The sequence below is a fragment of the Malaclemys terrapin genome, chromosome 4 (assembly GCF_027887155.1).
Source record: "Malaclemys terrapin pileata isolate rMalTer1 chromosome 4, rMalTer1.hap1, whole genome shotgun sequence".
Lineage (NCBI taxonomy): Eukaryota > Metazoa > Chordata > Testudines > Emydidae > Malaclemys > Malaclemys terrapin.
In genome coordinates this window covers 30972262-30998112 of record NC_071508.1, presented here as the reverse complement: position 1 = coordinate 30998112, position 25851 = coordinate 30972262, and the positions used below count along the sequence as shown (strand labels likewise).

Genomic DNA, 25851 nt, shown 5'->3' with positions numbered 1-25851 from the left:
AATTATTTAAAAAAATTAATTCTGTCCATGCTAATTATTATTGACAATTCCTAACCTAATTTCCATCTACTAAAGAACCAATACCATTATGAGGATTCCTTTTGTTCCTAATATACTTTACGAACTCTTTATTGTCCGCAAAAAGAAGAACAGGAGTACTTGTGGCACCTTAGAGACTAACAAATTTATTAGAGCATAAGCTTTCGTGGACTACAGCCCACTTCTTCGGATGCATGAGTCTGTAGTCCACGAAAGCTTATGCTCTAATAAATTTGTTAGTCTCTAAGGTGCCACAAGTACTCCTGTTCTTCTTTTTGCGGATACAGACTAACACGGCTGTTACTCTGAAACTTGTCTTTATTGTCCTTAACTCTGATGGCCTTGTGTCCTTTTGCTTTCCTTATCAATTTTCTACAATTCCCTAGTTTTTTATTTATATTTATTATCATCAATTTCCCCTGGTGTGTGCATCTTCTTTTATTTCCAATCTAAACCAGGCTGTTTTTTAACCAGTGTAGCTGGTGGCGTTGAGAGGATCTAGAAAAATATTCTGAAACAATTCCCAATTATCATTCACATTTTTCTGTTTAAATTCTCTCACCTAACTGATTTGGCTCATGATTGTTTTCACCTTTGTGAAACTGGCCCTTTTAAAACACCAACTGTATATATTACTGTTTACCAGAAGCTGGGAATGGGCAACAGGGGATGAATCACTTGATGGTTACCTGTTCTGTTCATTCCCTCTGAAGCACCTAGCATTGGCCACTGTCGGAAGACAGTATACTGTGCTAGATGGACCTTTGGTCTGACCCAGTATGGCCATTCTTATGTTCTGATGGTTTGCACTTTGCACTTAACAAATACAATCAATACTAACTTTCTCCCATACTTTGTATGTTTTATTTGTTTAGATTGCAACTTCTTTGTGGCAAGAAATAGTTGTTACTATGTGTATGTATAACACCTAGCACAATGGGGCCTCAATCTCCATTGAACCATGTAGGGTCTTCCTGCAGTAACAAAATGAGGGCTGCCAAAGCCAGGATTTAGAAGGCACTGTGGATTTCACTGAAGGCTGACCTGACTAAGTGAGCAGAAGGACAGTCCATGCACCCAGTGGATGATGGGTAAGAAGCAAGTTTTCTCTTTTCTGCAGTTCTAAGGGATGGCAGGGTTGAGAGTAGGCCTTGAAATTCTATAAAGAACCCCCATCTCAGTGATGGAGAGAACAGAAAGGTCCAAGGTGACACTGGACCACTGATTCAGGAACAGGGAAGTGGTCCATCCTAGCACTGTGGAGACTGAGAAGGGGGAGAGAGTCAGGCAGGACTCAGTCTGGCCGTGGTTTGGAGGCCAGATTCCTGAAAGGGCTACTGGTGGGACCTTCATGGATTGGCCCAGTAGCTGGCAGGGGATTTCTTGACAGAAAAATGGGATCTACTACTACAGAATCCAAGATGTCAAAAACAGCCTGGTTCCCCTGAGGGAAAGTACCAGGAACCTCAATTTAAAAGTACTGGTTTGCTCCCCAGGATTGAACTGATGAGAAACCATTGCTGAGTTGACTTTGGGCTGAAAATTCCAGAGATCCTGGAACTTGGGGTCTTAGCTTGTGTTTTAGTAAATTTTAAGGAGAGATGAGGCTGTACCCAGAGCACCATGTCCCAAGTCCACTGTTTTTTAAATGAAAAGGTGTACCAGGAGGAGGTCTGTCAGATGTATGAGAAGTCTCTCATTATGTAAATAGCTGCAAAAAGATCCTTGGAGATAATGAAAGGAGGGAAACCTCAGAGCACGAGCTCACATAGGGAGCTCTCTGAAGAAAGAACCTTCAGAGGGGAGAGCAGAAAGACTTCAGATTGAGGGAGTGACCCCAGAAACAAGGTGCTCTCTCTCAGGAAAGAGGGAGTGCCTTAAGGCAGTGTGTGTGTGTGGGGGGGGGGTACTTCCTTTTTCTTTCTGCTGTCCAGAACTCAATACAGCAGAAGAGCTCCAAAACATTTCAGGCACCCTGGTCACTAGCAGGGGTCCCACTAAGCCACCAAAGGACTAGTGGGAGCTCAGCACTCAAGGTACCTTGCAGTTTGTGCTTAGTTCTAAATCCTGTGACTGAGACCTAAAGATAGCTTGGACATTTCATCTTCACCAAGACACAGACAGAGGGTGAGGAGACAGAGTGCCTGAAAGGGGAGGGGCTGAACAACAAATTTTATACTCTTTTGCTGTGTGACTGACACCAGAAGGGAAGGACCACCCACCATAAAATACCTCTGAAAACCAATTAGTTCTGTTCCCTCACTCAGCATTAATCTGCTTTATAAACAAGCAGTTCCAGCATTTTCAGTTAGGCTGCTACCAATAGTAACAAGTGCCACCAAGGCATAAGACTGAACATACTGTTCCCCCTTTTATCTTGTCAGGGATGCCCCCCAGAAAATTCTTGTTCTGTTCAGTGAGTTTTCAACAGCATCAGACGCTCTTGTTGCCTCTTAGCATGGCAAGGAATGTTCCTTTCCCTCACTTCAGGGAATTTCACCTGTCCCCAAGCATTACACTGGGAATATACAGCCCATCACAGGCATATTGTCAGATATCAGCTTATTATTTTTAACATATTTATCTATCTGAACAAGGTATTGATGAATAAAAACATGCTTACTCCATTTGAAAGAAAAGACCAAACCTAGGGAAGCTCCCATTAGTGTTTATCATAGAAGATTAGGGTTGGAAGAGATCTCAGGAGGTCATCTAGTCCAACCCCCTGCTCAAAGCAAGACCAACCTCAACTAAATCATCCCAGCCAGGGCTTTGTCAAGCTGGGCCTTAAAAACATCTAAGGATGGAGATTCCACCACCTCCCTAGAGAACCCATTCCAGTGCTTCAAGACCCTCCTAGTGAAAAAGTTTTTCCTAATATCCAACCTAGACCTCCCACACTGCAACTTGAGACCATTGCTCCTTGTTCTGTCATCTGCCACCACTGAGAACAGCCTAGCTCCATCCTCTTTGGAACTGCCCTTCAGGTAGTTGAAGGCTGCTATCAAATCCCCCCCTCACTCTTCTTTTCTGCAGACTAAATAAGTCCAGTTCCCTCAGCCTCTCCTCATAAGTCAGCATTGTCTTCCAATGGACTCTCTCCAATTTGTCCACATCCTTTCTGTTGTGGGGGGCCAAAAACTGGATGCGATACACCAGATGTGACCTCACCAGTGCCGAATAGAGGGGAATAATCACTTCCTTCAATCTGCTGGCAATGCTCCCTCACAGTGAGAAAGGATTTCTACAGAGATGCAATTGAATGATTGGAAAGATATTACAAAACAAAAGAATTAGGAGAGCGATTTTGCTACATACCGTGCATTTCCATCATATCCTGCAAAGATCCACAGTTTGTCACTATACACTGTTGCACCATGAGCTGACCTTGCAACTGGTAATCTGCAATAAAAGATAATACTTAGCATCTAGCCTGCACAACATGTGGTATTACAGAGTCTGGTTAGTACATATCTGCGTTTCAGACCAACTATTACCCTCATAACATAGATGAATGGCCCCCAAGGACTTCCTGAAAGGTGATTTTCAGAATACAGTGAACAGTTACAGCAGAACCTCAGAATTATGAATGCCTTTGGAATGAAGGATGTTCGTAACTCTGAACAAAATGTTATGATTCATGTTTCAAAAGTTTACAACTGAACATTGACTTAATACAGCTGTGAAACTTTACTATGCAGAAGAAAAATGCTGCTTTTAACCATCTTAATTTAAGTGAATCATGGAATATCAGGGTTGGAAGGGACCTCAGGAGATCATCTAGTCCAACCCCCTGTTCAAAGAACCAATCCCCAGACAGATTTTTGTCCCAGATCCCTAAATGGCCTTTTCCAGGACTGAACTCACACTCCTGGGTTTAGCAGTCCAATGCTCAAACCACTGAGCTATCCCTCCCCCATGAAACAAACACAGAAACAGTTTCCTTACCTTGTCAAATCTTTTTTTTTTACTTTTTTTAAAGTGTTTATGTTTAAACAATACTGTACTGTATTTGCTTTTTTATTGTTAGTTAGTTGGCTTTTGTTTGCTTGTTTTGTCTTAACTCCTGCCTGATTGAGTACTTTCAGTTCCAAATGAGGTGTGTGGTTGACCAGTCAGTTTGTAACTCTGGTGTTTTTAACTCTGAGGTTGTACTGTATTTTTTTTTAATAGCATCAAATTTTCCCACAGCACATTTGGGTGACAGATGGTTATATAAACATCTGTACTGCAACAGGGCATGCAAAAGAAAAATTAATTTCCACATTCCAGATTCTGGAGTATTTTATACTGACTTATTTATGAAGGTGTGCTAGTAACTCTGTAGTTAAGATTGAGTAGCGCTTTCTGTTTCAAAACCAATTTTTCAAACTGCTGTAAAACCCATGTCCGTATTCAGATTGTCTAGAAAATTGCTATGTCTCATTGAGACCCAAGGTAGGGTTAGTGATGCAAATTTCGGGAAATTTTGTTAAGGAGTTCCTGAGATCAAGCTTGCCCACAAAGAGTTCTCCAACTGTTCATGAAAGACAGACAATAGTTGCCAGGGATTCAATGCTCAGAAGAATCAAAAGAACACACTACAAATCAAAGGCAGACAACAGAATGGCAGATTGATTTCCCGGAGCCAAGACACAAGGCGTCACTTGAGACTGGATAAACTTCTGAAGTTGATGGGCAAGGATCCATTGGTGATGGTTCATATTGGCATTAAAGACACTGTCGCAGGATATCTTGCAGATAATAGATGAGTTCACAGAACTCGGAAGTCTAAACAGTCTTCTCTGAGAGCCTTCCTGCCCCACCAGTGAAGGAAGACAGAAAGCAGAAGATTCTGGAAGTTAGCTTGCTAGTTGAGGGGTGAAGGATTATGGTTTGTGGAACACAAGTCACCTTATTTTGGGAGAGGGGGCTGTGATGTTGCACTCCATATAATTTTATGAAAATATGCTAATAAGTGTGACTATAATGTAACTGGAATATGCTTCATGCAAAAGGTCTCTTGTAAGGCATCATTACAAAGCTTATAATCTACTGAGTGGGATCATCCTATTTGTATAAATGTATCATTCTTGTATCTGAAACTAGAAATACGAAATATAACTGTGAGGTCCTATTGTAATTATGCAAAGTGTGGGCCATTAATGGTGGTTTGGAATCTTGATGGCTCCCATCAACTAGGACAATTGGTTGTAAATGGCTCTGTTTACTTGCAAGCCTTCCTGTGAGTCAGGCCAGGAAGAATGAAGGCTTGGGGTCTCACAGGACATGTGACCTGGTACTGGAATCCATCTTAAACCTGATGCTTTTCCATTTAGAAGGAGGGGTGGAGACCCAGAGAGACAACAGATTCCTACCTTGTGCCAAACCTATATAAAGGGATGGAACAGAACAAAGGAGGCTGCAGTCATGAGAAATCCCCTGAGCTGGAACAAGAACTGTACCAGGGGAAAGGATTGGGCCCAGACTAGAAAGGAGTCAAGTCTGTGAAAGAAGCTTATTGAAACATCTCTGAGTATGAGATTTATCTGTGATCAGTTTCTTAATGTACTAGGCTTAGACTTGTGTGTTTTTGTTTTATTTTGCTTGGTAACTTACTTTGTTCTGTTATTACTTGGAACCGCTTCAATCCTACTTGTTATACTTAATAAAATCACTTTTATTACAGTAACTCCTCACTTAAAGTCATCCTGGTTAACGTTGTTTCCTTGTTACATTGCTGATCAATTAGGGAACCTGCTCGTTTAAAGTTGTGCAATACTCCCTTATAACATTGTTTGGCAGCCGCCTGCTTTGTCCACTGCTTGCAGAAAGAGCAGCCCGTTGGAGCTAGCTGGTGGAGGCTTGGAACCAGGGTGGACTGACAGCCCGCCTATCAGCTCTCCGCTCCCCTAAGTTCTCTGTGAGGCAGCCGCCAGCAGGCTATCAATTGCTGGCAGTTCTGCTGTCCCTCCCCCCACTACCATGTACTGCTCCTGCCCTCTGTCTTGGAGCTGCTCCCGGGACTCTCCTGCTTGCTGTGTGTGTGTGGGGAGGGGGGCGGAAGTGGGGGACTGTCAGGGTGTACCCCTCCCCCCTGCTCACCCTATCTCCATAGAGCCGGGGGGACACAACAGGGCTCAGGACGGAGGGAGCTTGTTGGCAGCAGCTGCTGTATCAACTTGCTGATCTACTTAAAAAGGCAATGTACTTAGAATGGGGTCAGCGTACTTAAAGGGGCAATGTGCATCTCTTTCTCTCTCTCGCACACACACACACACACACAGAGTGTCTCTCTCTGTCTGCCATGCTGTCTCCCCTCCCTCCATTTGTGCTGCCTTGTAGAGTGTGAGGCTACATTAACAACGTGTTAATCCTTGAGGGCTCAGCTGAGTGCTAGTTCATCATTTAGCAGTAATGTATTCCCTGGGAAATATCCCACCCTCTGACTTCACCACCTCAACCAAGCTTCACAATCATCATTGCTGTGTATAGTATTAAATTGTTTGTTTAAAATTTATACTCTGTGTGTGTGTGTGTATTTATATGTCTTTTGCCTGGTGAAAAAAATTTCTCTGGAACCTAATGTCTGTTACAGCTGTCCCCCTGCTGTTCTGTTTGGGCTGTGTGCCCCCCTCTCCCCCCGCCATGGAACTAACCAAAGTCACAGCCTGGCCCTGTTCATGAAAATGGCTTGTGCAGACTGACTGGAGCCATTGCTCTGCTCAGAGAGGAGGGACTTTTCTCTCCTTTGTCTAACTTCTTTGTTCAGGACCCGGCTTGATGTAGGGTGCTCTGCCCAGGTATGCAAGACCTAAAGTGGCCACATAGCTAAGCATATGAGTCATACCTGTGGCTCAGAACATGCCCATGCATGCCTCTGCTTACCTGCAACCTTTCCCTGCCTTCTCTCCTCCCCTGTATCAAGAGGAGCCAATCAAAGTTACTGGCGGGAAACTGCCTGAGTTTGCTCTTAAAAACACATTTTCTGATCAGACCCACGGAGAAGGTCCTTGCTTTGCCACCTGGTCTGATCAGCTAGGGGTCTTGGGGGTGGGGCCCTCTCCCCGCTCTCGTTTATTTTTGAGCGTACCCCCGTTTTTAAACTCCCCTCCCACGAACAACAAATCTGTGCCTGGAGATCTCCTGATTATTGTAAGCGAATCGAGTCCTCTCTGTGTCCTCTGATGTTGAAACTGCTGTTCCTGCTGCTGCTTTGGGGATTGGTAAGGAAAAACCTCTTGCACACTCCCCTTGTTTTACTTGCTGGCTTTCTTTCCCCCAGCAGGCAGACTCAAGCTAACTCCTTGGTCTGTATCTGTAATCTGTTTCTTGCTCCGCAGTGCCTTTGCTGCTAGAAATAAGCCTGTGCCTTCCTGGACTATATCCTGGGCTGCCAGCTTGCAGCCACCCCACTGCTGCAGCCACCACTAGTTAATCCCCCCTCTTCCCCCCTTAGAGCTGTATCCTGGGCACACACCAGTCTGCCCTCTGGAACTACCCCTAGTATAAGGTGTACCTATTAGGTTAGATTTAGCTTTTAGTCTAGATAAGTTGTAATTTCATTTTGCATAGCTGTGGTTAAGTTAGGTTTAGGAAATTGCTTGCATTGTACTCTGTAAGTTAGGCTTAAAGAATTGTTGCATTGTGTTTTGTTACTTGCTAATTTGTGTAGTCTTGGTCAAGTTAAATCATAGATAAGATTTTAATGTGTTCTGTATAATTGTCTCTCTGCTGTTTAAACTTGCAGCCTGCCTGCTCTCTCTGTCTCCCTGAGTTTAAATCTCCCTCAACCACGTGCTCCTCTTTCCCCATCCCCCAATCTCACTTCTCTACCACTTTCTTTCTCTCTCTCTTTTAATCCCTTCCCCCACATGCTCACCCCGTTCCCACTGCTGCCAAACCTCAATTGTATTACTGAAGTCTAGCATAAAACCCCATTGGTTACCCCTTTTCTCTCTAACACACCTCACATTTTACATTTACACCACTGTGACACATTTTTTACCTAAAGTTGTTGGTTATTTAACACATTTTACCCATACTGTTAGTTGGTTATATGCTGCTGTGACACACTCTTTACATAGAAATTGTTAGCTACCTGTTACATTTATACTTCAGTGTTAATTGGTTACCAACTGTATTGTACCCCACTATTGAAACCCCCTATCCTATTTACTAAAAGAAACCCCTCCCCAATTGTCTACCTTAACAAACCCCATACCCCTCACTATTGAATTTTCCCTGTTTTTGCATTTTCTTAATAAAGTTTATTTTGCACCCCACCAGTGCAGTAGTTGTCCCCCAAGATCCCCTACCTGCTGGCAGGGTCACCTAACACCCCCCCCCCATTTACATTAATTCTAATGGGGAAACTGGATTCACTTAACATCCTTTCACTTAAAGCCGCATTTTTCAGGAACATAACTACAACGTTAAGCAAAGAATTACTGTAATTAACCCGGAGAAAGCAATTAATATCTAGGGGAGCAAACAGATGTGCATAGCTCCCTAAAAGTGTTATAGAGGGCAGACAATTTATGAGTTTACCCTGTATAAGCTTTATACAGCTTTATACAGAGTAAAATGGATTTATTTGGGGTTCGGATTCCATTGGGAACTGGGTGTCTGGGTGTTAGAGACAGGAGCACTTCTTAAGCTGTTTTCAGTTAAGTCTGCAGCTTTGGGGACGTGGTTCAGACCTGGGTCTGTGTTGGAGCAGACTGGCGTGTCTGGCTTAACAAGACAAGGTTCTGGAGTCCCAAGATTGCAGGGAAAACGGGCTCGGAGGTAGTCTCAGCACACCAGGTGACAGTCCCAAGGCGGTCTCTGTGATTGAACCCGTCACAGTGGTGTAGTCAAACAGGATCTGTGCACAGCTGATTGCTTTGAAATGCTGGTAGTGATTTTAAGTGAGTTTTAAGTGTGCTGGCTGGATAACAGACAAAGTGGTTGTTGGTTTGTTATTTTCTGTTTGCTTATTTTGGTTAAGGTTGTAAATTTTTTTTTTTTTTTTTTTTTTTGTGTCCAGCCAGTTTGCAAATTAATTCCAATTCAGCAGTCTCTCGTTGGAGTCTGTTTTTGAAGTTTTTTTGTTATAATATTGCAACTTTTAGGTCTGTAATCAAGTGGCCAGGGAGATTGAAGTGTTCTCCAACTGGTTTTTGAATGTTATAATTCTTGACGTCTGATTTGTGTCCATTTATTCTTTTACGTAGAGACTGTCCAGTTTAGCCAATGTACATGGCAGGGGGGCACTGCTGGCACATGATGGCATATATTACATTGGTAGATGTGCAGGTGAACGATCCTCTGATAGTGTGGCTGATGTTATCTGAAATTCTGAAAACTGATCTCCTACCTTTTGTTTCCTATCTTTTACCCAGTTATTGATCCATGAGGGGACCTTCCCTCTTATTCCAGGACTGCTTACTTTGCTTAAGAGCCTTTCAAAGACCTTATCAAAGGCTTTCTGAAAATCCAGGTACACTCAATCACCCTTGTTCACAGGTTTGTTAACTTCCTCAAAGAACTCTAATGGTTTAGTGAGATATGATTTCCCTTTACAAAAGCCATGTTGACGCTTCCCACAGCCCTCTGGTCACTCCTGACTCACCAGGGGCGCCATTTCCTATTGTGGTTTGGCGGGTGTGGGTGTGTTGAGGGAGCGCTGTCTCTTTAAGCAGAGCATTCAGGGCTGAATGTTTTTTTCAGCTAGCAGCTGCTGGCGGTAGCACTCACTCCTGAGCCAGCAGCAGACAGGCTCCTTCTTTCCAGACCCCAGCTCAGTAGCAAGTGGCTACATGGAAAGGTAGAGGGGGGCACCCTGATATCAGGTGCCCCCACCCACACTCTGCACAGCAGATTGGAGGCAGGCTCCCGGTCCAGAGCGGCTTGGCCAGGGTCAGCTTCATGGGGTGGGGGAGGCTGGAGCAGCAGTGGAGCAGGGCAGCAGGAGGAGGGTCCCCTGCCCCAGAAGTATACAGCGGTGTCCCCCTGAACATGGTGCCCTGGGTGGTCCTTAAGGCTGGCCCTGTCCAGCGTGGAAGGGATGGTGCAGCAGGGGGCCAGGCTCCTCTCTCCCCCTCGAAGGTGTTTAACCGGCTCTCCCAAATCACTCACAGGATACAGACCAGGGTCACAGTCGATTAGTGCGGGGGAGTGGGAAAGGAGACCGCTGGAGTCACCTGGGGCATAGGGTCTTGCAGCAGTGGCTCCAAAGCACCTTTTCCCTGCTTCGCATCCTCGCGGCGGCTGGTGATTCCCTTTACCCCTCCCCTCATATAAAACAAATCAATAGATTATGAAGGGGGAAGGAGGCACAAGACCAGCTCTGAGGAGTTGGGAGGCATTTCAGTAATCTGTGTTTCTGGTCTGCATGTTAGTCTCTTGTGCCTCCCTACCTGCCCGGCCACCACTGAGTCCCATCTCCAGAAGTGTGCGATTGAAGCACGTTAAAAAAAAAACGCATTAATTTGTTTTGAGTTCATTACATGCGTAAACTGCAATTAATTGACAGCCCTAGTTTTTGAGTCTTGGCTAGTTTCTCTTGTATATATCTGGCAACAAAGAACTTAGGCCACATTTACAGGATGGGGGACTCTGTCCTAGGAATCCATGACTCTGAAAAAGATTTGGGGGGGGGAATGCAGTGAATAATCAGCTGAACATGAGATTTCAGTCTGACATTACGACCAAAAGGGCTAATGCGATTCTGCGATGCATAAACAAGAGAACCTCAAGTGGGAGCAGAGAGGTTATTTTGCCTCTACGTTTGGCACTGGTGCGACCACTGCTGGAATCCTGTGTCCACAGCTCAAGAAGAATGTTGAAAAATTGGTGAGAGTTCAGAGAGGAGCCACAAGAATGATTAAAGGATTAGAAAACATGCTTTACAATGATATACTAAAGGAGCTCAATCTTAGCTTAACAAAGAGAAGGTTAGGGGGTGACTTGATTACAGTCTATAAGTACCTACATGGGGAACAAATATTTAATAATGGGCTCTTCAGTGTAGCAGAGAAAGTTATAATATGATCTAATGCCTGGAAGTTGGAACTAGATAAATTCAGACTGGAAATAAGGCGTGAAGAATGGACTATAAGGTGGATGGAAAGCTGTCTAGATCATCGGGCTCAACGAGTAGTGATCAATGACTCATTGTCTAGTTGGCAGACGGTATCAAGGGAAGTGCCCCAAGGGTCAGTCCTGGGTCCAATTTTGTTCAATATCTTCATTAATGATCTGGAGGATTCCATGGATTGGACCTTCAGCAAGTTTGCAGATGACACTAAACGGGGAGGCGTGGTAGATACGCTGGAGGGTAGGGATAGGATACAGAGGGACCTAGACAAATTAGAGGATTGGGCCAAAAGAAATCTGATGAGGTTCAATAAGGACATGTGCAGAGTCCTGCACTTAGGACAGAAGAATCCCATACACTGCTACAGACTAGGGACCGAGGGGCTAGGTAGCAGTTCTGCAGAAAAGAACCTAGGGGTTACAGTGGACCAGAACCTGGATATGAGTCAACAGTGTCCTCTTGTTGCCAAGATGGCCAACAGCATTTTGGGCTGTATAAGTAGGAGCATTGCCAGCAGATCGAGGGATGTGATCATTCCCCTCTATTCTGCATTGGTGAGGCCTCATCTGGAGTACTGTGTCCAGTTTTGGGCCCCACACTACAAGAAGGATGTGGAAAGATTGGAAAGAGTCCAGTGGAGGGCAACAAAAATGATTAGGGGGCTGGAACACATGACTTATGAGGAGAGGCTGAGGGAACTGGGATTATTTAGTCTGCAGAAGAGAAGAATGAGGGGGGATTTGATAGCTGCTTTCAACTACCTGAAAGGGGGTTCCAAAGAGGATGGATCTAGACTGTTCTCAGTGGTAGCAGATGACAGAACAAGGAGTAATGGTCTCAAATTGCAGTGGGGGAGGTTTAGGTTGGATATTAGGAAAATCTTTTTCACTAAGAGGGTGGTGAAGCACTGGAATGGGTTACCTAGGGAGGTGGTGGAATCTTCTTCCTTAGAAGTTTTTAAGGCCCATCTTGACAAAGCCCTAGCTAGGATGATTTAGCTGGGGATTGAGCAGGGGGGTTGGACAACATGACCTCCTGACGTCCCTTCCAACCCTGATATTCTATGATGATTCTATAATAATAAGAATAACTGACAACTGGAATAATTTACCAAAGATCAGAGTAGATTCTCCATCACTGGCAATTTTTAAATCAAGATTGGATGTTCTTCTAAAAAAAATGTGCTCCAGGAATTTTTTCCGGGAAGTTTTATGTCCTCTGTTATAAAGCAGGTCATATTAAATGATCACAGTCATCTCTTCTGGACTTGGAACCTATGAGATACACCAACCACAACAAATAGATTGTCAATTAAATTTTCCTGTTCTTACAAACTGTTTTGCATACACCAGCAGCTCAAAGAAAAAAAAAACGGTTACCTATCTTTCGTAACTGTTGTTCTTCGAGAGATGTTGTTCACGTCCATTACACATTAGGTGTGTGCACACCGCATGCACGGACGTCGGAAACTTTTCCCCTTAGCGGCTCCCATCGAGTCAGCAGGGGAGCCCCCTAGAGTGGCACCTTTATGCTGGTGCATATATATCCCTGCCGACCCGACTCCCCTTCAGTTCCTTCTTGACAAAGACTCCAACAGAGGGGAAGGAGAGTGGGAAGTGTAATGGACGTGAACACCACATCTCGAAGAACATCAGTTACGAAAGACAGGTAACCGTTTTTTCTTCTTCGGGTGCTTGTTCTTGTCCATTCCACATTAGGTGACTCACAAGCTTACCACAGGAGGAGGGTAGGAGTCATGGAGCAAATGACTGAAGAACAGCCCTGCCAACTGCCGCGTCATCTCTGGCCTGCTGGTTGACTGCATAGTGGGCTGTGAATGTGTGCACCAATGACCAGTAGCTGCTTTACAGATCTCCTGGATCAGGACATGCGCCAGGAAAGCTGTTGAGGATGCTTGTGCCCTCGTCGAGTGAGCCGTGTTCGCCGGGACTGGAATCTTGGCGAGCTCGTAGCAGGTGCAGATGATATATGTTGCGCCGAGACCGGAAGCCCTTTCATTCTATCGGCTATGGTGACAAACAAGTGTGTCGACTTGCGGAAAGGTTTAGTTCACTCCAAACAGAACGCCAGAGCCCTTCAGACATCCAGAGTGTGCAGGCTATGGTGACTCGGGTCCATGTGTGGTTTAGGAAAGAGTACTGGCAAAACAATATCCTGTCCCATATGAAATTGTGAGACTATTTTAGGGAGGAATTTAGGGTGTGGCCTGAGTTGCACTTTGTCCTTATAAAAAACTGTATAAGGAGGCTCCGAGGTTAGGGCCCTCAACTCAGACACCCTCTTCGCCGATGTAATAGCCACCAGGAACGCCACCTTCCAGGAGAGATGAAGGAGAGAGCAAGAGGCCAGGGGCTTGAATGGGGGCCCCGTAAGCTTGGAAAGGACCAGATTAAGGTTCCAGGGAGGGAGTAGGGGAACACTCTCTCCAGTCCCTTGAGGAACCGCACCACTATGGGGTTAGAAAACACAGAGCATCCGAATTCCCCCGGGTCGAACGCTGAAATGGCAGCTAGATGCATTCTGATTGAGGAAGGAGCAAGACCCTGATGTTTGAGGTGCAGGAGGTATTCTAGGACGACTGGAATAGTGGCCTGGCGTGGCTGTATCTGCTTAGGCTCACACCAGCAGGAGAATCTTTTCCACTTAGCAAGGTAGGCCGCCCTAGTGGAAGGATTCCTACTGCCAAGGAGAATCTGCCATACCAGAGGAGAGCACTGGCTTTTCATAGCGTTTAGCCAGAGAGCTTCCACGCAATGAGATGCAGGGGCAGGGCAATCGGGGCGGCCACTGACAGCTCTAGCAGGGTTGTAAACCAGCGCTGACAAGGCCAAGCTGAGGCGATCAAAATTATCATCGCCTTGTCCCTGCGAACTCTGAGGAGGACTCTGTGGATGAGTGGGAGTGGAGGAAAGGCATACTTCAGACTCCCACTCCAAGGGATCGCGAATGCATCTGCGACTGAGCCTGGACTGTGGTTCTGAAATGAGCAAAACTGTGGACATTGGCTGTTGTCCTTGATGGCAAAGAGGTCCATTTGGGGAAACCCCCACTTCTGGAAGACTAATTGCAAGATGTCCGATCTCATCGACCACTTATGCATGCGGTATGACCTGCTGGGGCTGTCCACTAGCTTGTTTCGCGCCCCCAGGAGGTATGACGCTACGAGATGGATGGAGCGGGCTATACAAAAGTCCCACAGGAGAAGGACCTCTCGGCAGAGGGGAGAGGAGCGGGTTCCGCCTTGCTTGTTTATATAAAACATGGCGGTGGTGTTGTCTGTCAGAACTGTCATGCTGTGACCTTCCAGAGTAGCGTGAAAGGTTTGGCAGGCTAGATGAACTGCCCTGAGCTCCTTTACATTGATGTGGAGTGACACCTCGGCCTTGGACCACAAGCCCTGTGTCCTTAGGTCCCCTAAGTGAGCTCCCCAGCCGAGGTCAGACACGTATGTCAAGAGCATCAGAGCAGATTGCGGTGCAGCGAAGGAGATACCCTTGCATACTATCGGCCGATTGAGCCACCAGCACAGGGAGTCCAACACCTGGGCCGGAAGCATCACGACAAGGTCTAGGGGTCTCTGCCTGGGCGATATGACCAGGCAAGCCACGCTTGTGAAGTCCTGAGCCATAGTGGAGCTACGTGAGTGTACGCCGCCATGTGCCCTAGGACCTGCAGGCAGCATCTGGCCGTGGTAGTGGGGAACCTTAGCATCGAGTCTATGACACGCTGGATGGCCAGGAATCTGGATTCCAGGAGGCTCGCTCGCACATTCACCGAGTCCAGCACTGCCCCGATGAACTCCAGCCTTTGCGTTGGTATCAGGGAAGACTTGGGCACGTTGACAAGAAGACACGGCCTGCGGAATGCATCCAGGGCCACCATCACATGGGAGCAGACCTCCTCTTCAGACCGACCCGCAAGGAGCCAATTGTTGAGTATGCCTGTATTCTCCTCTTTCACAGAAAGGCTGCCATTACTGACATGCATTTTGTGAATATGTGGGCGGCTGCCGCCAGGCCGAACAAAAGGACCGTAAACTGGTAATGGTGCTGGTTTATGGAGAACTGCAGGAACCGCCGGTGAGTGGGGTGAATAGCGATGTGAAAGTACGTATCTCATGTTGAGGGCAGCGTACCAATCCCCCGGATCCAGGGACGGGATAATAGTGCCTAGGGATACCATGCGGAAGCGGACTTTGACTTAACTTGTTGAGCCCGCAAAGGTCTAAAATGGGCCAAAGGCCCCCCTTTGCCTTTGAGATGAGAAAACAACGGGAGTAAAACTCCTTCCCCCTTAGTTCCCAAGGAACTTCCTCCACCACCCCAACCTCCAGGAGTGACTGTACCTCCTTCATAAGGAGTTGCTCGTGAGAAGGGTACCTGAAGAGGGACAGGGAAGGGAAGGAGGAGAACAGCAGCGTGTAACCCATTTGTACTGTGCGGAAGATCCAACGGTCTGATGTTATATGGGGCCACACCTGGTAGAAGAGGGACCAGTGGTCAAAAACATACGGAAGGATCCGGGAGCTGGGTTGGTACGCTGTTCTCGAGCGCACCTTCAAAACCTCTGCTTGTTTCCAGGCTGGGGCTTGCCCTGGCCCTGGCTTTGATTAGGTGTGTTATTCCGCCTGCGTCTGTTGTCTCTGCTCCTCCTGCGATAAGGCTCCTGCCTAGGGCGAGGCTGGTACTGCCGTTGCTGCAACGGTTGGGGCTTGAATGGCTGAGTCGCCGGGGTGTGCATTCCTAACGACTTGAGGGTTGCCCGGGAGTCTTTAAGGCTATGCAGCCTGGCATCCATCTGGTCAGAAAAGAGGCCAAACCCTTCGAAGGGGAGGTCCTGGATGGTATTCTGGACCTCTGGTGGAAGGCCTGAAGCCATGCCGAGCGCCTCATCACCACACCTGAGGCAATTGTTCTGGCTGCTGCGTCTACCGAGTCCAGAGAGGCATGTAAAGAGGTCTTGGCAACTGCCTTTCCCTCTTCCACAAGGGCCGTGAACTCAGGTTGAGAGCCCTGGGGCAAGGAATCTTTACATTTGGAAACTGCTGCTCAGGAATTAAAATTGTGCCTGTTTAGGATCGCCTGCTGGTTCACAATCCTTAATTGGAGGCCCCCAGAGGAGTAGACCTTCCTTCCGAAGAGGTCCAGACGTTTAGCCTCTTTGGCCTTGGGGGCCGGGGCTTGCTGGCCACAATGCTCCCGTTCATTCACGGCTGAGACGACCAGCGAACAGGGGACCGGATGACAAAATAGGAAGTCGTATCTCTTGGAAGGGACGAAGTACTTCCTCTCCACCCCCCTTGCCATTGAGAATTTGTTCAGGAAGCAGAGGTCCAAAATGGGGTAGAGACCACCCCCTTTCTTCGCCTCGGATGCGCCACATGACCGACGCATGCATGGGTCAACAGACATGACTATAAACGGTTCCAGCGCATATGTACACCCACATTTGGAATCCACATAGGGACCAGCACTTGAAGAAGAACACATAGTTGCTAAATAATTTTCATGTCCTGTAACTCTATATTATCTTTACATTATGTATGCAACTATACTCAATTGTCATTTGATCAAAAGGCACCTATTTAGCATTTCAGTGTGAATTTACTTAATGGAGAATTGTTTGGCTATCATACGGTGTTCACAAGACTGAAGATTTCGATCTTCAAAGCAAGTGCCACTGGGACTTTTCACAGACTCAAGTATCTATTCTTTGTCAAAGGAAAGTGATGGGGTTTCTGTGAAGACACCTGGCAGCTTGCTCTCTGTGTGGGATAGCTATAAATATGGATTCATCGGACTGATCCAACATCTCTGATCTGCTGAACTCTAACAGGGGAGTTTGAGCCATTGAACTGAGATCCCCAAAAACTCATTTTGGGACTCCCTGAAAGATTCATGGAAGGACTAAGAGACTTATGGAGAATTAGCAAACCTTATATCTCTGCTAATAACTAGACTCATATCCAGGGAACTACAGCCTCATCTCAGTCCCTGGAAAAGTCATGGAGCAGGTCCTGAAGAAATCAATTTTGAAGCACTTGGAGGAGAGGAAGGTGATCAGGAACAGTCAACATGGATTGACCAAGGGTAAATCATGCCTGACCAACCGGATGAGAACTGGCCTGCAGATATTGGGAAAGTGGTGGACATGATATACCTTGACTTTAGCAAAGCTTTTGATATGGTCTCCCACAATATTCTTGCCAGCAAGTTAAAAAAGTATGGATTAGATGATTGGACTATAAGGTGGATAGAAAGCTGGCTAGACTGTCGGGCTCAACGGGTAGTGATCAACAGCAAGATGTCTAGTTGGCAGCCGGAATCAAGCAGAGTGCCCCAGGAGTCGGTCTTGGAGCCGGTTTTGTTGAACATCTTCATTAAGCATCTGGACAATGGGATGGCTTGCACCCTCAGCAAGTTCGTGGATGACACTAAGCTGGGAGGAGAGGCAGATATGCTGGAGGGTAGGGATAGGGTCCAGAGTGACTTAGACAAATTGGAGGATTGGGCCAAAAGAAATCCGATGAGGTTCAACAAGGACAAAAGCAGAGTCCTGCACTTAGGACGGAAGAATCCCATGCACCGCTACAGGCTGGGGACCGAATGGCTAAGCAGCAGTTCTGCAGAAAAGGACCTGCGGATTATAGTAGACGAGAAGCTGGATATGAGTCAACAGTGTGCCCTTGTTGCCAAAAAGGCTAATGGCATATTGGGCTACATTAGAAGGAGCGTTGCCAGCAGATTGAGGAAAGTGATTATTCCCTTTTATTCGGCACTGGTGAGGCCACATTTGGAGTACTGCGTCCAGTTTTGGGGCCCCCACTAAAGAAAGGATGTGGGCAAATTGGAGAGAGTCCAGCAGAGGCCAACAGAAGTGATTAGGGGGCTGGGGCACATGACTTATGAGGAGAGATTGAGGGAACTGGGCTTATTTAATCTACAAAAAAGAAGAGCGAGGGGGGATTTGATAGCAGCCTTCAACTACCTGAAGGGGGGTTCCAAAGAGGATGGATCTAGACTGTTCTCAGTGGTGGCAAATGACAGAACAAGGAGCAATGGTCTCAAGTTGCAGTGTGGGAGGTCTAAGTTAGATATTAGGAAAAACTATTTCACTAGGAGGGTGGTGAAACACTGGAATGGGTTACCTAAGGAGGTGGTGGAATCTCCATCCTTGGAGGTTTTTAAGGCCGGGCTTGACAGTGCCCTGGCTGGGGTAATTTAGTTGGGGTTGGTCTTGCTTTGAGCAGGGGGTTGGATTAGATGACCGCCTGAGGTCTCTTCCAACCCTAATCTTCTATAATTCCAATTCAACTGCAATATATTTTCTCTGCTTTGACCTTTTAATAACTAATTTCTTTTTTTACCAAATAATTTATAGTTTAGTTACTAGAGAATTTGGCTACAGTGTTGGTTTTGGTGAGATCCTGAACATCCAGTGACCTTCAGTGAGTGACTAGTCTTTTTGGACTGGAAAAACCTAATGTGTGGTGTTTTTAGTTTTAATAACCTTACACCATAAAGTCCCGTTTGTCTGGGTAATAAACAGGGGCAGGAATGCCAAGGGAATTGTCTGTATTCCAGGGTGAAACTAATATAGTGATCCAGGAGTACTTTTTACTACTGGCTTGGTGAATCTAATGATAGAATATACCACCAGTTTGGGGATGTCTGCCCTATTTTCTGACAATCTGTCCTGAGTTTGGGCATTGTCGGCTGAGTCTCACTTCAGGCACCGCGACAACCCTATCTCAAAAAGATATAGTAGAACTGGACAAAGTACCGAGAAGGGCAACAACAACGATTAGGGTTACAAACTTCCATACAAGGGAAGATTAGAAGACTGGAACTGACGATTAAGGCTACAATTTGGTCACGGCAGTCATGGATTCCGTGACTTTACCAGACCCCCGTGACTTCTTCGGAGGCTGCAGCTAGGGCCATGCACCCCTGCTCTGCAGCTTGCATCAGGGGCTATTACGGGACCATGCCCCCCTGCCCCGCAGCTTCCCCCAAGGGCTGCAGCTGAGGTATTCCACCAGGGTCTGCAACCAGGGCGGTGTGCCCCTTCCCCGTGGCAGGGGCCACAGCCAGGCACTCCTGCCCCACTTCCGCTGGGAGCTGCAACCATGGCCTGCCCCCCAGCTTGTACAGTTATTTTTAGTAAAAGTCACAGATAGGTCCCGAGCTCCATTAATTTGTTTATTGCCCATGACCCGTCTGTGACTTTTACTAAAAATAACCGTGACAAAATCTTAGCCTTACTGATGAGCTTCAAAAAGAGAAGACTAAGGAGGGGATATGACAGATGTCTAGAAAATCATGAATGGTGTGGAGAAAGTGAATAAGTGTTCTTTACCTCTTTACATTACACAAGATCCAAGGGTCACCCCATGAATTTAACAGGTAGCAAACAAAAATAGAGCTTCTCGGCTCTCTATGAGCTGAGGGGTGAAAACATTATCTTCACACACTACACAGTCAGCCTGTGGAACTCATTGCCAGGGGATGTTGAAAAGGCCAAAAGTATAACTGGATTCAAAAAAGAATTAGGTAAGTTCATGGAGGATAGGTCCATAAATGGCTATTAGCCAAGAGAGTCCGGGAATGCAACACCCTATGCTCTGGGTGTCCCTGAACCCTCTGGCTGCCAGAAACCGGGACAGGATGGCGGGGGATGGATCAGTTGATAATTGTCTTGTTCTCTTCATTCCCTCTGAAACATCTTGCTTCAGCCACAGTCAGTGACAGGATACTGGACTAGGTGGATTGTTGGTTTGACCCAGTATGGCCATTCTTATGACCTCAACTATATCTGACACCCAATTCCAGGGGAAGCAATATATTAGAACTTCTCACAGGGTCCATTCAGCTCCATAAATTAGCATGTGGTTGGGATGCATGTCAGAAAATGATTTACACATGCACTATGATACTAGGGCACCTTGAGCCTGGTGTGCTGCACTGTGCCAACCAATTATGGGAGGTCAGCATGCATCACAGCCATCTGGTGACTTAGGCCTGGTCTACACGGGGGGGGGAAATTGATCTAAGTTACGCAACTTCAGCTTCGTGAATAACGTAGCTGAAGTCAACGTACTTAGATCTACTTACCATGGTGTCTTCACTGCAGTAGGTCGACTGCTGATGCTCCCCCATCGACTCAGTTTACGCTTCTCACTCCAGTGGAGTACCGGAGTCGACGGGTCAGCGCTCGGTGGTCAATGTATCGCATCTTCACTAGACGCGATAAATCGACCACCGCTGGATCGATCACTCTAGAGTTAAGTGTAGACATGCCCTTACATGAAACAAGTAGTGGCTCATGAACCAAACCCTACCTAAATATTGTGAGTGCCAATCCTGCCCTTAGGAGATATGAGAATATCTGTTGTCCAAACTACAGCTCTCACCTGAGGTTACAAATGCAATCAGTACTAGGGAGGAGTGATAGCAACTTCCATAGTTACTACTGAGCAGTGATTTCTGTTTATGAGCCAATTTTTCGAAGTGCAACAGAGATTGGGATAGACTTTATGGGGCAAATTTAGGATTATTTGGTCAAGATACAGTGCCCCACTCCACAAAAATTAGCTGGTTTGAAAGTTCAGATTCTTATAACATTTTTTGCACTGGGCAAGGGGGGAAAAAAAACAACTATGGCTCAGTGCCTGAAAATTTATATTGCTGGACTGATCCTGAACTCAGCTATTCCAGGGTACCAAAGACCTGTTTAGAAATATTTCAAAAGTTATTGCACTACAAAAGCTTTAGCTACTCTGCTCATGGACAGGTCTTACCTCTGAGCTATTGTTTCCTCAGAACTCCTGTGTAAGTGACACACAGACTATGTCTACACTGGCAAGTTTCTGTACCACAAGTTATACCACTTTTATTAAAACACCGGAATTAAAATGCCCTTGCTTGTCCACACTGTGACGCTGGAGCACATCCACATTAGCAGCTCTGGCAAAGGCAAAGACAGCAGAGCATTGTGGTATCTATCTCACTGTGCAACTAGCGCAGGGTGCTTTGGGAAGGGTTTGCAATGCCTCATGGGGCAAGCACAGCATCACATGATACAGGTTTCCCGATTCCATTCTTCCATGGGCATCCTACTACTTTGCCAGCTGCTATTCAACTGAAGGGGGGGGGTGGAGAGAAGAGGTGTGTGAGACAGGGAGTGTGTGTGTGTGTGTGTGTGTGTGTGTGTGTGTGTGTGTATGGAACGGGGGAGAGAGACTGTGGTTTGGGATCAGAGAGTGCATCAGCATGCTGTCTTGTAAGTTCAGACAGTGGCAGGAAGCAACCAGTCCTGAGGCAGGGGGAAACCGTGACATCATCCCCCGCCTCCCTCCCTGGGCTCTCTGCACAGCAATCTCTCGCTCTCACACACCTGCCTCTGTGTTCAGCAGCACAAGCAGTCCACATTAATGGTTTGCTGTGTGTCCTGGAGCAGATCAGCACAGCACGCAATGGCTGTCAGAAACAGTGCTTTGAAAGGGGAGGGGTGCATGTCTCCAGGGCAGCCGAGTTCAAAACAATGAGCGGAGCGATCATTTGAGGCATTATGGGACACCTCCAGAGGCCAATTACAGGGCAGAAAGCAATCAAGTGTCCACGCTGGCAATAGAGCGCTGGAGCCTCTGCACAAATAGCCTTACGACTCTCATTGAGGTGTTTGTTTGTTTGTTTTTTGCAACACTGCAACTGAGGAGTTTCTGCGCAAAAAGTGGCTTGGCAGTGTGTACACGTCTGCAGTTTGAACACAAAAAGCTGCTTTTGCACAGAAACTTGCCAATATAGACAAACCCTGAGTAAGGTGAGTTAGGAGAACAAACACTCCCCTTAAACAGTGCAGCTTGAGTTCCAATCCACTCCTTGGGAGATACGTGCTGTGCACCTTAGGGCTTTCAACCAGCCTTTCCCTCAGTATCTGGAGCACAATGGAGCTCCTTTTGGAAGTGTGAGTGGTGTGTGAAGTTTAGAGATGTTCAGCTCCTCACAAGCATACCCCTGATGCCATCTACCAGCCTCCCTGGATCTTGCTGTGAGACAGTTTTGGTAGTACTTACTCCATCTGGGATGTGAAATCTGGTATGATGGTATGGGCCAGGTGGAAGTGGGAGGAACTAGCTAGCTGCCACACTGAAAATAACACCAATTTGGCCAGTGCAAGAGTCCCAGTCCGGATGAAGTGGTTCTGAGCCAGGAAAGACTCACTGAACTCCTGGCAGGCAGCACTAAGCTTGATGGACTGGGTCTGGAACAATGTATGCCACAGAAACACAATGCTAAGACTGGAGAGCGTTAAAAATGGGCAAGCTCTGTCCAACAACAGCACTGAGACCAGGAAAGGAGACCCACTACTGATATGGACATGAGCCATTTCTAACATATGCAAGCCTCCTACGTACAGGTGGGTGTGCAGAGTTGTTTTCCCCACAGTAGTCACTGATGTGGGCTAGGGATTCTGCATCTCCTCTCCCCTTGCTGTCTCCAGCTGATAAATACACACTTCGCAACCCATTAGCTACAACCTTACAATCTTCCCTCCTGATCATGGCCTTTACAGCATTACTGGGGGCATGGTAGCTCATTAATGGTGAGATGTGCATAGCAAGACCTCATGAGGTTCCCCTCCCATGTGTTCCTATCAACTATACCCCCCTCACTTCCACAGATTTCTCAAAAAGAAGGGAAATTCACAGCCAAAAAACTTCTTTAATGTAGATGTAAGGCTACCTAGTGCTGCCTTGTGTCCTTCCAGAATCTGGAGATGGGCTAAACTGAACATTTCCAAACCAGGACATGCAGAATTAAGACAATGCCTCCCACAGCATTACTTCAATTCTGTATTTCCTGCTGTTCAGAGTTTTACATGTAGCCAACCTCCACATTACAATTTAAGTTTAGCCACAATCCCACATTACAATTACAATGTAATTGTAAACAGTGTTCATCATTAGGTAGGTGTTTCTAGTGGGGTCCCACCGGAATTGTTTCGTGGCCCTACTCTATTTAACATATTTATTAAGGACCTGGAAGAATAAATAAAATCATCACTGAAAGTTTGTAGATCACTAAGACGGGGGCAATGATAAATAATGAAGAAGGCAAGTCACTGATACAGAGCAATCTAGATCACTTGGTAAAGTGGGCACAACAAAATGCATTTCAATACAGCAAAACGTAAAGTTATACCTCTAGGAACAAAGAATGCAGGCCATACTTACAGGATGCAGGATTCTATCTTGGGAAAAAGTGACTCTGAAAAAGACTTGGGGGCTGTGGTGGATAATCAGCTAAAAATGAGCTCCCAATGTCACAATGTGGCCAAAAGGTCTTGGATGTATCAAACAGCAGATAATTGAGGAGTAGGAAGATTATTTTACCTCTCTTTGGCAATGACGCAACTGCTGCTAGAATACTGTGTCCCCAATTCATAAAGGATATTGATAAATAGCAGAGGGTTCAGAGAAGAGCCACAAGAATGATTAAAGGATTGGAAAACATCCCTTATAGTGGGGCTCAATCTGTTTAGTTTAACAAAGAGAAGATCAAGGGGAGACGTGATTCCAGTTTATAAGTACCTATGCAGAGAGGAACAGAAATTTGATAGTAGAGGGCTCTCCAATTAGCAGAAAAAAGCATAAGATCCAATTACTAGAAGTTGAAATGACAAATTCAGACTGGAAATAAGGTCAAATTTTTAACAGTCAGAGTATATTAGTCATGGAAACAGCTTACAAAGGGCTGTGGATTCTTCAACACTGTCAATTTTTAACTTAAGATTGGATGTTTTTCTCAAAAAGATCTACTCTAATTCAACCAGGAATTAATTCAAGGAAATTCTATGGCCTATGTTATATGGGAGGTCAAACTAGATGATCACAGTGGTCACTTCTGGCTTTATTATCTATGAAAATGACGACTATTGTTTCAGGCAGACTAAGGTGGTCGTCATTTCATTGCTTACATTCTGATCAATTGTTCAATGTTATCTGCACAACCAATAGGCCTAGAAACGTAATTTTTTAGAACAGTTGAGATTCTGGAGCACAACTCTGCAGCAAGGATAAAATCCACAGCAAATTCCATAGCTGCAGAATACACAAGGCTTTGATTATAAGGCAAATTTTACAGATGAGTGAGGTACAGATACTGAGGCCTAGTTTTCAAGTGCCCAATAATAAATGATCAGTCTTCACCATGACCTCAAGGTTCTGTACCAGGCCCAATGTTGTCAAATGTGTTAATTAAAGAATGGTGAGGTAGTGAAATTTGCTGACTCAAATTCAAGTTATTTAGGTTATTCAAGTCCTGAGAAGACAGAGGAATTCAGAGGGACTTAACTGAGCTAAGTGAATGGGCAACATGATGGAAAATGAAGTTCAGGGTCTATAAATGCAAAATAATGCACACTGGAAGGATAAAATGGAACTATTCATACACCTTACAAGTTCTGAATTAACTATAACAACTTATGCAGGCATCACTGTGGAGTTTCCACGAAGACATATGCTCGAAAAAAGCAAATATGATGCTAAGGATATGTCTACACTACAAAATTAGGCTGATTTTATTTAAGTCGACATTGAGCCTCCGATTTAAGCAAGTCAATTCTGCATGTTCCCAATATGCACATTGTGTCGGCGGAGCGCATCCTCACTAGCAGGGCCTGCATCGACTCATGGAGCGCTGCACTGTGGGTAGCTATCCCACAATGCCTGGAGCCAAGTGGAATGTTGGGGTAGGCTTGCAATTCCTCATGGGACCAAAACATTTGCGCGGGTGGTTATGGGAACATGGCATTAGCCTCCCATGATGCATTTACTGTGACATTCTATACTTTGGGGGAGGGCCCTGTAACCCCCATATTCCTCATCTGTATATAATTGTGATATTGCATATAAAGAGGTCATGTGAAGTATCGGGGGAAAGGTTATGATCTGCTGAAAGTCATTTCTCTATCCATATATGTATATCATTAATGCATATGAAGTTATGAGAATTGTGTTGCATGGTTGTCACTAAAACATGCTGTAAATTGAGAGATCAACCAGATATTAGCTTCCCAGATATTAGCAAGGAAAATAACCAACACCCGGGTAGGGTGTCAAACAACTCATCAACATCCATTGTCCAGCAAGGGAGCTACAATTCAATGACTCACCTGCATGAGGGCACACCAAGGGAATTTCTCAACCTTGCCTGCAGACTCAGCAATGCCCCCCAGACATGCCTGGACTTGTGTTCCCCAAGCACATGGGACTGAGGGTATAAAACAGAACATAGAGGCCCATGCTTCACCTTTTGCCTGCCCCCACCTATGCTGCAAGCAACAAAGACACTCACAGAAGACTCCAACAGAGGAGGCTGGCCCAGGTTTCAAGAGTGAAATCTGTATACTATGAAATGCAATATCCAGTGGGGTGAGAAAAACTGCTTAATCTAGATGTTGCTCAGTCTAATAGGGTTGAGAGTTTAGACTGCATGCTTATATTTAATTGAATTTTATTTTGGTAACCAACTCTAACTTTTTGCCCATCACTATAATCACTTAAAATCTATCTTTTGTAGTCAATAAATTTGTTTGACTGTTTATCTTTACCAGTGAGTTTGTATGAAGTGTGTGGCAAAACTGCTCAGGGTACAAAGGCTGATGTATATCCACTTTCCATTGATGAAATGGTGAACCAATTAATAAATTTGCACTGACTCCTGGAA

The 25851-nt window shown here is 45.7% G+C and overlaps 1 protein-coding gene across 4 annotated transcripts in view; it reads right to left on the bottom strand.

Annotated features, from left to right (window-relative positions):
• LZTR1 (leucine zipper like transcription regulator 1) overlaps nucleotides 1-25851 on the bottom strand; it is a 286327-nt gene that overhangs the window by 228421 nt on the left and 32055 nt on the right. For all 4 annotated transcript variants that reach the window (XM_054025515.1, XM_054025514.1, XM_054025512.1 and 1 more), the window contains exon 6: nucleotides 3358-3441. In XM_054025515.1, coding sequence (XP_053881490.1) covers nucleotides 3358-3441 — 84 coding nt within the window. The remainder of the gene's footprint in view (nucleotides 1-3357; nucleotides 3442-25851) is intronic.